Below are 17,041 nucleotides of genomic sequence, written 5' to 3' on the forward strand. Positions count from 1 at the left end.
TGGAGCCAGCTAGACACAGGTTTAATGGCTGGCTTTGCTACTGCCTACAATTGTGACTTTGGGCATGTTACTTAACTTCTCTGAACCTCAACTTAGTGGTGGTGGTCGGTTATATAGGATCATGAAGAATGATTGAGGAGGAAGTCCCCAGGCACTGTGGCTGGTACCCACTGATGCTCAAGAAATACCAATTCCTTCCACTTAGTAGAATCCTCCACTTGTCTGAATATCAGTTTGCAGAAAAAGTGTGAGTTGTATTTAAAGGTACACGCTTGAAGTCAGACAGTCTTGAGTTTAAATCTTGGCTCTGCCACTTCCTTGCTAGATGATCTTAGGCAAGTTATTCAGCCTCCCTGGGCCTTTCTCTCCTTGCCTGTGAAAATAGGAATAGTAATTGAGGTTACCTCATACAGCTACTGGAATTGTGAGATAATACATGTAAGGCCCTGGCATTTAATAAACAGTAATAAGTGGCTAACTGAAATAAGTTACGTTAAAATTGGATCCTTGGGAAAGAAAGATTTTGTGTTGGGGACCCCGAACCCGCAGAGATCCCCTAGTGTTGTGGGTGAAATGAAGACTTCCCAGGCAGCTTGTGCTAGGGTAGAGAAGGCCGGCAAATGTCTGAGAGACAAATGCCTCGATTGCCTTTCTCCAGGGTCTTTTATTGAGCGCAGTAAGCTTAAGGGCACATAGCATGCACGTAAAGCTCTTCAGTCAATGTTAAACAGTGCTGATTACAGAAAACAGATATTGTTCAGGGATAACAATTGAAGGAACGTGGAGATCTCCCTCAGGTCAGGGTGTGTTGGACACAAAGACTTCAGATGGCCATAAAGTAGGGAGGGTAAGTTCATTTTGAGTTAGAGTTAAAACCTTTGCTGGTGGTATGATAAAATGATTGAGTGAGGTAAGAGGTAAAAGAACAGGGCAAGCTTCAAAGGACATAAAGCATTTCTTGTGGCCGATTCCCACCAGGGCCCACTGGCTATCGCATCGAGGCACGTATGCACCCAGCTTTCCTGGTTTTCCAGGTCTTACAGGCTTCGTTTCCTTCACTTGGCCCGTATGGGGCTCCAAGTCTCGATACTTTCCCAGGGGGACCCCAACAATTTTGGCATTTAATGAAAGATATGATAAGAAAAGCAGGAAAAAAACATACAGCTTTGCAGGGGGTCATGTGAAGATATGGAAGGCCTCTTCAGTTTCTGAGTTATCTGTGAATTGATTCACAGCCATATTTCTCTGCCTTTCTTAAGTCCCCCTCCCACCTCCACCTACCCCACTACTTTGCTTGAGAAAGGAAAAGGTTTTATTTTAAGGCAGCTCAGTCTCTTTTGTCCTTGGTTCAAGGTTGAAGTCAGGAAACAGACCATATTAAAAAAAAAAAAAAGCTGTTTCATAGCTGTTTCATATATATATCAAAAGATAAAGAGAAAACCTCCATCCAAAATGAAATTTAAATCCAGTTCCGGTGATAAGCCACCAGCCACCCTCACCTCCCATCCCATCTACCCCACCGCTGTGGAAATGTTCAGCAAGATCTGTCTTGCCTGTGAGACCCTGTGGGGGTCATTCAAAGAGCAAGAAAGAAACCCCTGAAGTACTCAACTCCTGATGTGAATTCCCAAGGACCTTACTGGCTTCATTGTGGCCCATCGGGTCTCATAGAATGTACTATGGCTGTCTCCAAATGTCTGAATTTTTGTGACCTTGGACACCAAGAAAAAACTTGCATTAAACAGGATCCAAGAGAGACTCTGATTTAGAAATACCGATTTATTGAGGCATGGTTCAACAACTACAGTTCATCCTTCTGCCCTTCCCATGAGGATATGCCATGTTATTTCCAGATAAAACCTAGGCACATGAGTGAATGGTGATGGTTTCTTCAAACATGAGTAAGAAAAATAAGCCAATAGCTACTATGAGACTAAAGGAGCAGTGCGACCAAATTGCTGACTGATTTAAGAGGCTCCCAACTTTTGCCTTGTAAAGAGATGGGAAGATGAAGGAAGATAAGGTGACCCCCTAAGGCCTGAAGGGTGGCTCACTCGTTCCTCAAGGATGAATTCTTTGTTCAAACATCCAGACTTTCCATGGTGCTAACACTCTCTTTTTCTCCCGCCATCAATAATAGCCCAAGGAACATCATAAATACCCAGAACATCTCTTAACCATCATCCTCCCCATCTCCTCCTTGTACCCTAATCTCCTGGAATCACCACTCAGTGCCCCACAATTGTGAGACTCTCCCAGTTCTGATAGAAGGCATACTCTGACCTTGGTGTTGTGAAGGACACTATGAGGATAGTCCTATCACTGATCGATGGCATATAGCCACTGTGGTGGGCATCAATACAGAACTTTAAACTATATTTTGAAAATTAGCTTTCCAATGAGAAAAGTTGACATTTCAGGAACAAAATTGAAGCAACCAAGTTTCTCTTTGTGACTTGTCCAACTCCTGAATTTCTATTTAACCAGGTCAAAAATCATGAAATTCTACCAGTCCTGAAGTCATTTGCAAGTAATAGTTCAGCTGATATTTAAAAACTGATGTAAATAAATGCATAATAATTAGCTGAAGTGGAAAACAAATCCAATTTGATTATGTCAGGCTAACTCTGAGCTTAATGATAACCTCTTCAAGTTATGCAGGTTGTGTGGGAAGATTTTGATGTTGTCCTCAGCCTGGAAAAAAGAACTATTTGAAACTAGTTCAGAGAAAAAGCACACTTTGAAGACTGATATTCTGAAGTCAGCTTTCTTGTAGAGTTGTTATTTTAATATGCAGGAAGGTATTTGCACTTTTTGATGTCAGTATTTAGAAATAATAGAATGAATTGGCAATCTTGAAATCGCATTTTAGTCTGGCATGTGGTGCTTTAATAATATATACTGTGGTGTTGCCAACTCCTGGTAAACAGATATAGAGAAGTTTATTGAGGCCTTGTATCTGGGGCATCAGATGAAGGCAACCAAATGTTGTTAGTTGGAGATTCTGGGATTCTGGGAGGGTTGCTCTATTTAGAGCTAACTGGTCAACCTTCAACTTCAACATTCAACTTTTATCAACGAACCAACTGAGAACCTGTCATTAACAATTTATTATTATCCAGTAACATGCCACTTGCTGAAGTGTGGTTTGAGTTACTAGAGTAAGAATTTAAGAAATTATTTTAGTCATAGTGATTATCCTACTTACACAATTTAGTTAAATCTGAAGGTTAGTACCTACAAATAGTCCTCCTGTGTTGAGTAACAGAAATGTTTAGGGAGTGAGGTATAATCATTGCACGTATATTGTGATTAAATCTAAGTTAAAAAACTCTTTTTCTGTTGCAAGCTGTGATGTTGAAAAAGAATCTCTGTAATACATATATATTTCTTCCCTACTTTAGTGTATGGTGAAGGCAGTTGAAGGTTGATTCATTCATGTCTTTGTCCATTCAATGGCTACTTACCAAACACTGCTGTGTGAAAGTCAGCTTGCTGGGCATTAAAGCTACAGTAGCCCACAGTCTAAAAGGGAGGACAAACTGACATTAAACTTGTAATTGCTATACAATTTATTGAATGGAATTACAAAGGAAGAACTTACTTGGGAGTGCATACTAGGGGGAACTAACCTGGAGTAGGGCTCTGGAAAGTTCTCTGTGGGGAGGTGATATTTAAAGCTGTGCCCTGAAGAATGATTGGGAGCTGGCTCAGGTGAAACCATATTATCAGACTATACTTTTCTTTAATCAAATATGATTATACCATTGTTCAGCTTTCCAGATAAAGACCTGGGATTTCTGGTAGGCAATAACATTTTCAGTGGGATGTTACAATACCTATGATTATGATTTCCAACTTCAGTGCTCATTCAACAACACTATAGTTGTGGTAAATAAAGATAATTGGGGCTCCTCTTGGTAGGACACCTTGAAAACCATAGATTAATATTTTCTCATAGTTTCTTTTCCTGTGGTATTATCTATTTGTCTTCTGAGAGCCAAACACATATTCAGTGTTTTATAATGACCGGTTGGCTGATTCTTACTCCCTTGCTTCTGATTTATTGGAGTTATAATGAGTTACATTTTCTTGACCTAAGTTGATTGCTTTAGGACTAGCTTCAGGCAAGGTACGTCACGCGCAGAGGCTGCGCGCAATGAGGAGGCGGTCCAGAAAAGATCGAGGCGGAAGCAGCGTCAGCAGCAGCAACAACAGCCATCTGCCTTCACCTGTACCAAGTGCGGCAGGGATTGTCACTCCCGAGTCGGACTGCACAGCCATTCTCGGCGGTGCAGATAGACTCTCAAGAAGCTACGCCATCGTCTCTCGAGACGGACGGCTGCCGACGACGGCTGCCGACGAGCTTCTAAAATGTGTGACTAAGAATCAAAATATTCTGGATTGGTATCACATTTACTTCCTACTAAAATACTAGTATCTGTGTATAATCAGGTGGGTGACTATCACCAATAAACATAAATATAAAAAGAAAAAGCTGCACAGGATCTCAGGAACTAAGGGAGGTGGCTACCCCTGTTGTCTGGGTAAAGTATCTTAATGCAGCATGTCCCAGAACTGGAGTTGGTGTCGCGTGAACAGGGATCAGCATTCATTTTTGGCCAAAGACATGGGGAAATGGAACATGTATGACCTAGTTCCATTGCTCCAAATTTGATAGTTGGAATCTAAGTGAGAAGTAAATATTACATCTTCACTGTCCAAGTAGGCAGTCCTCTCATCATCTAATACAATTTTTGCTGGATGAGTGTTTGAAAAATGCACTGAAGAAGCCTGATTTCCCTCAGATAATTATTTACAATTGTTGGCTTCCAAGAGTGCTGGTTGGTTGTAAAAAAGGATAAGTGAGCATTGTTCCCAAGAGCAGGGCAGCTGGGTATGGCTGTGTAGCTAGTGAACTGAATGAAGACACTGGCCTGATGGGAGAGGGGAAGCTGAACTTAAGCCAGATGAGAGGAAGGATGCTGTTCTGTAATTTGTCCACCTGTTTGTAATTTATATAAAGGCATGGTATGGACTAGCTGCTGCCCTTCTCAACCACTTTTGAACTCATGCTTGCAGCTAACAATGACTTAAACAAAGAAAAATGGGTAATTTTAAGTACTTTTTTTCATGGCGAGATATGGCTGTCCACTCCAAATCTTCTGCTATATAAACTGCGTGTTTTCGTCTACAAAATATGGTGCAGATGTTACCCAGAGATATTTTCACCTTGAAGCTTTCCAGATAAATCGTTGGGATTTCCTGTGGGAGATAACATCTGAGTTAGGCTCACTGAGTCTTTCTCTGTCCTGTCTCCAGGTTTATATGCCTGGTGTGGCCAACTGACTTGATATGTGACATTGTACCAGATTTCAGGGCCATATGCTATTTTCCTCTGGAAGTCTTCCTAAGTCGGTATTTGATGAGGTCGGATGCTGCCAAATAACTGTTGGTAATGTACGGTTCCTCCTTCCCTGCCTGGCTGCAACATGTCCTGCAGTCTGCACACTAATATCTGGCAGCTCTGTGTATATTTAGCAACTTGCAGATTTCCCTGTATTGATTTACACAGGGCTTTAGAAAAGAATCAACATTTATTTATCAAACATTTGTCACATACCTACTCTACATAAGGTTCTGGGCCAGCTTTGGGGACCATACAAATCCTATGAGATATTGTTCAAACATTTCACATGAGAAGCAATATATGACCATCAGCAGTCTTGCAGGGTTCAACCTAAAATTATGAGCCTGCAGCCAGAGGACCTGGACTAAAGTCCTGGCTTCTCCACTTACTAGATGTGTTACCTTGAGCAAGTTTTTTGTTTTTTTTTTAAGTATATTTTATTGATTATGTTGTTACAGTAGTTTCAATTTTCTTCCCCTTTACTCTCCTCTGTCCAGTACCCCCCTTCCCTCCAACAATCCCACTCCATGTGTCATACATATACGTCCTTTGGCTTCACCCTTTTCCTATATTATTCTTAACTTCCCCCTGTCTAGTTTGTATTTACCAATTATGCTTCTTAATCCCTGCACCACTTCCCCATTTCTCACCCATTCCCCTCCTAGATGATAATCCTCCAAATTATCCCCATACCTATGATGCTGTTCCTATTCTGGTTTGCTTGGTTGGATTTTGTTCTTATTTTTTATATTCAGTTGTTGATAGTTGTGAGTTTGTTATCATTTTAATGTTCATAATTTTGATCTTCTTTTTCTTAAGTAAGTCCCTTTGATATTTCATATAATAATAGCTTGGTGATGATGAGCTCCTTTAGCTTTACCTTGTCTGGGAAGCACTTCATCTGCCCTTCCATTCTAAATGATAGCTTTGCTGGATAGAGTAAACTTGGTTGTAAGTCCTTGCTTATCATCACTTTGAATACTTGACAGTCCTTTCTTGCCTGCAGTGTTTCTTCTAAGAAATCAGCTGTTAGTCTTATAGGCTCCCCCCACAACCACAACTTTGTAGGTTACTCTCTGCTTTTCTCTTGCTGCTTTTAAGATTCTCTCCTTATCTTGAACCTTTGGCATTTTAATGATGATATGTCTTGGTGTGGTCCTTTTTGGGCCTAGCTTGTTTGGGACTTTCTGTGCTTCCTGGACTTGTATGTCTATTTCCTTCACCAAATATGGGGAATTTTCCTTAATTATTTTCTCACATAAGTTTTCAATATCTTGCTCTTCCTCTTCTCCTTCTGGCACCCCTATGGTTTGGATGTTGGCATGTTTAAAGTTGTCCCAGAGATTCCTAAGCCTCTCCTCATTTGTTTCAATTCTTGTTTCCTCGTTCTGTACTGGTTGACTGTTGTCTTCCTCCTTATGTTCCAAATCATTGATTTGAACTCCAATTTCCTTCCCTTTGCCATTAGTTTTGTGTGGATTTTCCTTCATTTCATTTAGCATAGACTTCACTTCTTCCCTTATGCGTTTGCCATACTTAAGCATATCTGTCAAGCCTGTGAGCATCTTAACTACCAGTGTTTTGAACTCTGAGTCTGTTAGGTTGGCTATCTCCTCATTTGTTAGGTTGGCTATCTCCTCATCTTTTAGTTCTCCCACTGGAACCTTGATCTGTTCCCCCCTTTGGGCCATACTTCTTCTGTCTCCTCATCTTGACAGGCTCCTGTGTTTGTTTGCCTCTGTGTCTTAGGTAGAGCTGTCGCTCCTGTTACGTTGTAAGGGGTGGAGTCTTAGGTTTTCTCAATAGTAGAGGGCAGCCTGTTTCATCACGTTGTGGTGTTGTATGTGGGAGAGGGGTCTGAGAGGGAACAATGTTGCTTGCTCAGCACTCGCACCTTTCCAGGCCCTTCTCCCACTTTGTATGGGACTGGTGCCTCTCTAGTTGCTGCCCTGGCTGTCGTTCCCAGAGCCAGTGGGTCTGTGGATGTTCTAGGACCATGGGGGCCCTTTAAACAAGCAGATTCTGCTGAGAGACTGGCAGTTTCTTCCTCTGCCCCAACCCCCACTTGTTTGCACAGCCAGAAGCAATGAGGCTTTATTTTCCCTGGCACTGGGACCATGAGCTGCGTGGTCTGGTCTGGTGCTGGCAGTACTCCCCAGGTGTTCCTCCTGACATTTTAAAATGTGACTGTGCTTTCTGGCATCCTGTTGCTGCCACCACTGCTGCCACCACCACTCTGTGTCCTCTACGCCCCGACTCCACCTCTCCTACCTGTCTGGATGAGTATTTCTTCTTTATATCTTTGTTTGTTGGACTTCCATGCAGCTCAGTTTTCTGGAACTTTTGGTTGTCTCTAGTTTTGAGGTATTTGTATTCCTTCTTAGTTGTGAAGGGAGATGCAGTGTGTCTGTCTAGGCCTCCATCTTGGCCAGAAGTCTTGAGCAAGTTTTTTAATTTGCCCTTTCTATTCAGTAAAACAAGAAAGTGGCCCGGATGACTTGAAGGGCTTTCCTTTAGGACCTTAAGTGTCTAAATTGACCAATCTTGAAGAAATATTTTATTTCCAAAGAAGCCAATTCTGTGGAAGGTATGGAGAAGATAGGAGGTAACAGACCCGTGAGTTTAGCAGTGATTTCAGAGGGCATGACAAAGTTCTTAAAATAAAATTCATATTATTTCTGCCTAATTTAAAAATAAATAGGTATATACATGACACTATAAACCATCACCATTTAGACCTTATTTAGCAGTCTTTTGGAAAATCTGGAAGGTTGGACAACTTAGAGCCTAGCCCCATTTTCACTAAATGCTTTAACATAATAACAAAATAATATTTATATAGTGACTTACAATTTTCAAAGCATACATTTTCTGTTCTGATCCTCACAACAATTTTAATAAGACAGGGTATTTTATTTCTTTATCCATATTTTAGGAAACTAAGGCTTAGAGATCTTAAGTGACTTACTCAAGGCCACCGGCTTACACAGGGGCCAAGCCAGGATTTTGTAATTGTTATTTCTGTATCATTTCCAAGCTGACTCCATCAAAAGCAAAACAAAGAAGGGAAAATCTGGGGAGAGAAAGAAATGCTACAGAGATAACTTAGAAGCAGAGTGGAAGATTTTTGTGTGGAGATACCTGCAGGGGACACATAGTCTTTTAACAATCTTTCTTCATTGGGACAAAGCTCAGGTGGGCAAAACCCTTGTCACTGAGACATGAAACCACAGGCACTCAAAGTGAAGAAGAATGCTAGGCTGGAACTGAAGTGCTCTTTGGATACCCCCACTCCGTAATTAACATTGTCCTCTAATGCATATGGGCATCTTTCTTCTCTCTTTAAATTTGTGGCTGTCATCTCATTTGGGACATTTCAGTTCTTATAGCTGTCATGGCAGCAGAGGCTTCATGGATTCCTTCACTGTTGCTTTAAGAATTCCTTAGGAGATTGTGCTAAAAACAGTGTCAGATGGCTCAAGAGGAGATACTTTTAATGGTTCTCCTGCTGACAAGCCACTAGAAGGAGGCTTTCAGAACTCAGCAAGATGATGTTTTATTATGCCCCCAAGTGTGCGCCTCCTAAGATCCCAATCCAATGGTAATATATGCATGAAACCTTAACGCTTAAAGGGATCTTCTTTAAGGCTGACTTGCAGTATAATCCAGTCACTTGATGTTGAAGCCTGTGATCCAGAGGAAAACGTCTACTACAATCGTTTCCATATTTGTCTACACATTAAAATCACTAGAGAGCGTTTACACTCCTGATGCCCAAAGTCACACTCATACAAATAAATCGCATGTCTGGGGTAAAAGCCAGGTATCAATATTTTTTAAAGACCCCCAAGTTGATTCCAATGTCCAGCAAAGTTTGCAGTTAATGGGCCTATGATTTGTCTAAGATGACACAGCTGGGAACAGGAACCCACCATGGTTCAACTCAATTCTTTTTAGCTAAGACTGACTCTTGCCCTAAAAATGTAGGATGAGTAGATGCAGAACAGCTGCCATAATGATGCTGTGCCAGATAATTTCTGTATATTATTTATCTCTCACAACTGCCATTCAAGGTAAATACATTAGTCCCAGTTCACTGATGGAGAATATGTGTGTGTTTTCATTTGGGCTGTGAGTCCTTCTTAAGTGTGGAAGGAGGCCTTCCAGTGGTGCTTCTCCCAGCTGTTAACATAAAATGTCATCAATGCAAGTGTTGAAGGAGAACCTACTGTGTACCAGGTATTGTCCTAGGCTGTATGGGTAAATGGTCAACAAGGAACATAAAGCTTTGCCCTCCCAGAGCTTATCCATTAATGAAGGACCCAAAGACATAATTCAGCAATTCCAAAACTTCAGGGTCAAGACTGTGATGGGAACTTATTTTATTCATTTGCATTGAGCCTTGTTTTTTTGAGAGGATTTGTGGCAGCAAAAACACACATAATGAAGTTGTTAGAATATAAATAAGAAACAGAAATCAAGACTAGGGAAAATATAAATAAGTGTAGATAGTTAAGGACAGAAGAAGAAAAATGTATAGTTATGCAAGTCATAAGGATCTAGTTGGGCTGAACCTCAATTTTGGCATTAAGTGTCCTGGCAGCCATATTGAAAAGGGAGCTCTGGTTATTTATAAAATTCTTATTGTCAGAAAGACAAAAATACACCAGTACCTCAGGGAAGCAAAGATTTTCCTAATACTTGGCTCTTAGGGAAAAGTCTCATGTGGAATTTCATGTAGTCTCCAACAATATTCCTATAGTGATTGCAAAATTGCATTTTATGACACAGTGCCTTGAAGATCCTGCACTAAAACTAAGGATATAAAATGGTGAATTTAGGTTGTGAGTAGGTGGTCAGAAGTAAGCTGATTTGTGCCAAATATATATCCAGATGAATCTGTGGCTATAAACTGCAATATCTGGGGGAAGGGATAAACTGGACACAGTTAAAAGCAGTCTTCATAACTTCTCTGTACTAGGATTTTGATAAGGTAGATGGTAATTTTTTTTTTTTTTTAATTTTCTGGGGTAGGGTTGAAGGGTACATATTCCACATTGTGGATAATGTAATCATTTCTACCAGGGATCAGCAAACATTTTCTTAAAGGGCCAGATAGTCTTTGTCATCACTATTCAGCTCTGCAGGTATAACACAAAAGGAGCCATGGACTCTGCATAAGTGAATGGGAATGGCTGTGTTCCAATAAAACTTGATTTTTAAAAACAGGTGTCATGTCAAATTTGGCTGAAAAACTGTTTTGCCAACCCCTGGTTTAACACTGATAGAAAGTGAAGTATATTATTGCTATACTTTTGTTGGAATTACAGAACATTTAGAAACTTAGTGACTTTGGCCTCGTAATTTAATTGTTAGTAGGTAATGCTACATGCTGGAGAGCATGGCTCATGTTCAGGTTCCAAATTCATTACATTTGTTGGAGGACACATGTGGACCCCAAAGCAATCCAATATAACTATTCACACATCAAAGTGACACTCAACAGACATGGAATTAGGGGCGTTGCAGCACAGACTGGGATGGATCTAAACATTTTTTATTTCACATGGAGAAGGAGAATTGTATTTCTTACCTGGAGGTCTCAATTAAGATCTCCTGGTTGGTCCCTTAGGAAAGAGAGAAGATGTTGGATTATTTCCAGTCAGTGTGTGCAATATACTCCTTCATCATCTTTTCAAGTGCAAAACCCATTCCAGGCTACCAGATGTAGATTCTGACATATCTTCTGTGAGTACAGCCAAAAATACAGCTGCCCTTAGGAAAAAATAATATGATTTTGATGAAAAAAGGCTTAGTTACAAGCAGGTAATACATGATGATGGTTTGTTATGATCTGGATTTTAAAATACCTCCCACTGGCCATAAACTAATCTGGGGGGTTAATTGTGTAATGGGAGCTACATTAAAGGATTAAGTCTGTGAGGTCATCAGAAGAGGTGGCCTAAAGTGATCTGGAATTTGCAGCAATGGGTGATCTAGGGCCCCCAGCCTTAGATACTGTTTTAACCAATTTTTGGATAACCCAATGTCCTGAGCAATGACTTACAACCTCATGTGTGCCACAGGTAATGACAATGGGAAAGCAGGCTTAGATAGAATTAGCAGCTTCAGGAGAGTTTATAAAAACATGGGAGACAGCTGTGGAACCTTTGGGGCTTCATTGTCAGTTTGAGCATAATTTGATGCATCATTCTTTCTGGATAGTAGACAATCATTCCTTTTGCTTCATTTGGAATTTCCTAACTATTTACTTGTTCAGCAGCATATGCTGGTTAAGAAAATGGTTTCTGTTTATCGTAATCAACTACTTAAGGCTTATGGAGAATAAGTACTGTGTCTTTGTCTTCATATACTCAGGGCTTTGTCCAGTACCTGATCCCTAAGGGCCACTCAAAAATAGTTGCCCAAAGAATGAGTCCTGGAAAATACCATCCTTTTTGCAAAACTAGTATCACAGAGTGGTGCCAGGAAGGGAGATGGCTCCTTTTTGTTGCACAAACTGTGGCAGACCTTGAATCACTCCAACAGAAACTAAGGCTTTTTGTTTAGGGACTGGAACGAAATATGCCTGTAAGACCTAGAAAGCAGAAAAACTCACATAGAGTCATAGTGCCCCAGTAGATGTCACCAGATGGGGGGTGGGGGTAAGGGATCCATATGACAGGTATGACATATTTTTCATAATGGCTTATTCTTCACAAGCAGGATTTGAGGCCAGAGAAGTGTCAAGGGTGGATTTCTTAGGGAAAATGCCTCATATCAAAGTCACCTAAGATTTCCACTTTTTTAGAATAAGTTTGTCCTCTTTTTTTTGGCTCTTGGCAACATACTTATTTATAACAATGACTTTATCGTTTGTCTTAAGAAAACAAATTTCCTTCAACAGAAGTCACAGTAGGATTTTACAGTCATATTTTTAAAATATCCCTGCCACCAATAAGAAATGCATGCAGAATGAGGATATTCTAAGCCTAAAACAAATTAATACTGAGCAACACTGAGTTTGTGCACCCCTCACCCGTACCCCACCCCTTAGTGGCCCGGTCTTATGAGTAAGAAGGAGGGAGATAGCCAAGAGGATGGGGATGTCCCTGGGGGCTCTCAGAATCCAGCTGAGGCTCCAGCCTGAGCATTTGATTGTAGAGTTCCATTCTACCAGAGGAATGTGGGACCAGGAAACAAATGAACAGAAGATGAACTTAAAGCAAAGCCTAACATCACATGGGATAACCTAACATGGACAGTTTGTCTTGCCTACCTCCATTGCATCCAGGTTTACAAGGGATGAACTTTGGCCCCCGGGGCATTAAATATCTTTTCATCCTTATTACCTCCACCCACGTCATGAGACCAAAAAAACTTGAGCATCTGTTCAGTTTTGCTCATGACCCTCCCCTAGCATTAACCACAAGGCAACAGAAATAGAATAAAGAGATTAATGCATAACCTTAAGTAGCCTCTAGGTTCACCTCACTGTCCTGCTTGGGTGAGTGTCGAGAGCCAATTATAAGTTGTCATGACTCTGAGTATCTTTAATTCACAGAAACATGTTGATAGCCAAAGTAGATATTATTTTTACCTGTGTATTCATTTATTCACTGATTCATTCTGAATGTTCTTGGTCCCAGGGCCTGAGGATCATTTTTTCAGACACTTCACGGCTCATCTTCCGGCTCAGTTCCTCCAGTGGCATGCGGGCCACCATCAGACTGTATGCGGAGAGCTACGAGAGGGACCCCAGCGGTCATGACCAGGAGCCACAGGTACCAAAACAGAGCTGTGCTCCCAACACTGTGTGTTTCATTGCTTCTGGAAAATTCCAGGAGCTCCTGTATGCCTTTAGTAAGAGTAATTTTATTTTCTGGAAAGTAAACTTCATACTGATACTTCCAGCTGAAGGACAAACTTTGAGTGACTCTATGCAAATTTAATTCATTCCTTGCAGTGTTTGAAACAGAAAAATTGTTCTCTAGCATCTATGATGAGTTTAGACTAGCATTTGCTAAACAACTTGTCTCTCTTGACTGCTCTGCATGTTGCTAACTGACATCAAGAAGAGGACCCTTGTATGTATAAGTTAAGGAAATTTTGAGTTAGAGGCAAACTGGTCAAATTGCTCAGAGCCTTGACAATGCTCATGTAAATTATGTCTTCAGGCATTTGGCAAACTCTGTGTTGACCATGACCTTGAGGAGCCAACAGAGATGCCACTCTGGGCTTTCCCTCTGAGATTGCTGCAGAGCCTGGCAGGAGAGGAGGAACTATGGCTGGCCTGAATTCAGAGTCAAGGGAAAGCAACAACAAGGCTAGGCCAGCCAGTGTTTGGCAAAGCCCCCTTATGTTGTCAACAACAGAACTAATTAAGAACTCACTTAGAAAAAGAATAAATAGTACAAGCATAAGCCTCCCCATTTCCATATTTGTTAAAGCTCCAGACAACATTAATTAATACCAGAAAGGACTCGCTATAATGTTGGGTCCTTCCAGCTACACTGCTGGCCACCCCTGCCCTCTTGGTCTTTACTTCAACTTGGGTTTTGAAGCAGGGTCTTGGATGATTTATTGAGATGAAAACATTGGCTCCATCTGCAATGATTCTTTTGTGAAATAGAAAAGTAAAGAAGAACTCACTGCTTCTTACTTTTTAAGTTGCTCAGACTTTCCAGTTATAATCTGACACAGTGGTTCCATGGATGGAGGAGATATCAGTGAGAGTTTTCATTATTTGTTAGTACTTTAGTGGATTTTTTTTCATGGTGTTTTTTTTTGTTTTGTTTTGTTTTGTTTTCAAGAGCCTCAGAGAACTTGGGAAAATGGTACCATAGATCCTTATACCTGACCCTGTAACTAGAAGATCTGTCTGGAGTAAAATTTTCCCAAGAGGGGAAGTAGAGGCCTAGGAAGCTGAAAGCTATTATCAGGGTCACCTAGAGCATGAAGGGGCAGAGAACAAGGCCAACATCAAGTCCGTGGCCCTTCCCTCTCAGGATCACAGGCTTCTCACGCAGGGATGGGCCTCGCTCTGCCAGCATAATTTGTTAGTGAATAAATTTCACCCAAGATAGTATAAAATCGTGTAAAAATTGGAGGCTTACCCTATCTTTCTGTATAAAACTTTCAGCCATATTTCATGTTTGGGAAGCAAGATTAAAAGCAAGGACATGAATATCCAGAGCTATGTACAAGGTGAGGAATTATATTCCTGGCCTCACCAACTCTGACTTATCCTGATTCAAGGCTATTTATTCTCAGCATTCTTTTCCCTATGTGCATGCAGTAAGTGGTTATATTTGCTTTTTTTTTATTTACCTTCTACACTGACTGCAGCAGTATCTATATAATGCCTAGGCTCTTAGACATCTGTGAAAATAATCCTATACACACATTTTTCTCTACCCTTCTAGGCTCGTCTGGCTGGTCTAACAATAAAATTGACATGACGCAGATTAGCCGGAGAAAAACATGTTTAATTTTAATAACATGCATACCTCCTATATATGTGGGATAGACCCAGGAAAACTGAGTAACCCTCTGAAATGACAGAAGCCACTGCCTTAAATAGTGTTGCCAGCTTATAAGACAAAAGATTTTGAGGGTGGGGAGTGAGTCATGAAAGGTTACCAGGAAAAGCCCAGTAAACAAGGGTAAGGTTATTATGGAGAGTTAAGTCCTTGCCTCTAGTTGTTAAGAGTTTCTAGAGTTAAGGTCATCCCCCTCTTCCTGGTCAAGTCAAGGAGTCACCCTTACCAATGGAGAGTTCCCTTATATATGTCTCTTACTCAAGGGCAACTTCTACTCAGTTTTTAGAGCTTTTCCTATGTCTGTAGTTTCTTAAAAATAATCAGACTAAAATAAACCTTAGGCCAAAGAGTCACATTTTGGGGTGGCAGATTTGCTGTCCCACAGGTTTTCTCTGAGATGGTCCACAAAAGCTGAGTGGTGCCACATTTTTTTTAAGCTTCTTTTGAAGCTGAAAACCGCCACGGGTTCATTGCTAGAGGGTCATGTGAGGTACTGCCAGGGCCCAGGGCACGCTGCCCCCAAAAATCCCACCGTGGCAGATTGATTACTTTGAGTTAAAGTGACTTGACCAGCAGCCAGTGTAAGAAAGGCACGTTGGTCCTCCCCTGCCTCCTTGAATGTGGGAAATAAATCTCCCCTGTGAAAGGCATCCTCCTTGCTCCAGCGGCATGCAGAGAGACACCCTTAATGCTAGAGTTAAGGAATCTAGAGCCTGGAAGCCTGTGTAAACAAACTTTATTTTTTACTAATTTACTACCCAGGCCCTTTTTTGTTTAGATTCCTTACAAATGATCATCCAAGATTAAGTTTCTTTGTCCTGTCAAATCTTCATAAGTTTATTGTTTCTTTGTCTAAAAAATATAAAATGGTGGGCTGGTTCATCATTTCTTTGAGTATTATCTATGATCTTCTGTGTTCATGTATTAACTTGGTTTCCCTCCTGTTTATCTGGTCTTTTTCAATTTTATTATTAGTCCAGCCATAAGAAGTCAAGAAGTGTAGAAGGGAGAATTTCCCCTTCCTGTACCACATCTATACATCTGTCCATGGGTGAAGTCGCCATTACTGTGCATTTTGAATGGCTGAGGAATCCTTCCATTGATATTATTCTGATTGCTGATATTCGCTTCCATTCTAATCACAAGCAAGGGTTTTCTCAGACCTGGCTAGGTGGACCTTACAGTATTTACCATATGACCTAGCTAAAAATTTTATATTAAAATAGAACTCATTAAAATTCTGTATATCATTGACTCACCGACTTATGCTCTATTACATAGTACATTTAAATCAAGATATTATTTAGAGTAAGATTTTTGAACCTTACATCTAAACGCCTAAGGAAAGGACAAAGAGTCTCTCATCAGGCCCACCTGCTGAACTGTACCTAGGCTTTTAAGTTTGACCATTTAAGTTTGACCATTCACTTTCCAGGACCACCTGCTCCTGCCCTGGGAAGCAGAAGCGTTCTGGAAGGAAAAGCCTTTGGTTAGCTGTTAACAGAGATCACAGATAATATATTTTCCTCAAGCTGCTAGTGTTATTACTGATTCAGGAAAACACCAGCTTGCGTTGCTTTCTCAGCCACACAGAAAACCTCTTCGGCCTTTTTGGCTTGTTCTGATTGGCAGCCCAGAAATCAGAGAGCAAATAGCCACTTTGCCCCACCCCCACACCAGTACTTGCATTCAGATGCCCGTTAAAGTACCTCTGCAATCTCCAAAGATTCCATTGACAATCTCATTTTAATTCAACAAGTATTTTTTTAGCGCTTTACCCACTCTAACACCATGCTCATCTACATTCAAGTCATTTAGCAACAGAACTGGAAAGTTCCCTTTAGCTGGCTTCATTAACATCTGGCTATTTACTCTGTGCAGGGATAGTTTCTTTCTCCAGACATTTTAAACACATGTGAACAGAACTTGTTTTAAACCTTTTACACTGTAGTTGCCTTATGGAAGTATTCATGACTCCCCTACTCACACAGCTAGGAAGACTTGTGGTGTAAACTATATGTGCATAAGTTTCCCCGCTTATAGATTTTCCATTTGGGTCCATTTGTATAATAGTGATTATACTATTTGT

The 17,041-nt window shown here is 40.8% G+C and overlaps 1 protein-coding gene across 1 annotated transcript in view; it reads left to right on the forward strand.

Moving 5' to 3' along the window:
• PGM5 (phosphoglucomutase 5) overlaps window positions 1–17,041 on the forward strand; it is a 175,108-nt gene that overhangs the window by 127,927 nt on the left and 30,140 nt on the right. The window contains exon 10 of the mRNA XM_090274149.1: window positions 13,060–13,194. Within this exon, the coding sequence (XP_090130275.1) occupies window positions 13,060–13,194 (135 nt within the window). The remainder of the gene's footprint in view (window positions 1–13,059; window positions 13,195–17,041) is intronic.

This window comes from Furipterus horrens, unplaced genomic scaffold (assembly GCF_987537825.1).
Source record: "Furipterus horrens unplaced genomic scaffold, mFurHor1.1.pri manual_scaffold_4, whole genome shotgun sequence".
NCBI classification, from domain to species: Eukaryota; Metazoa; Chordata; class Mammalia; order Chiroptera; family Furipteridae; genus Furipterus; species Furipterus horrens.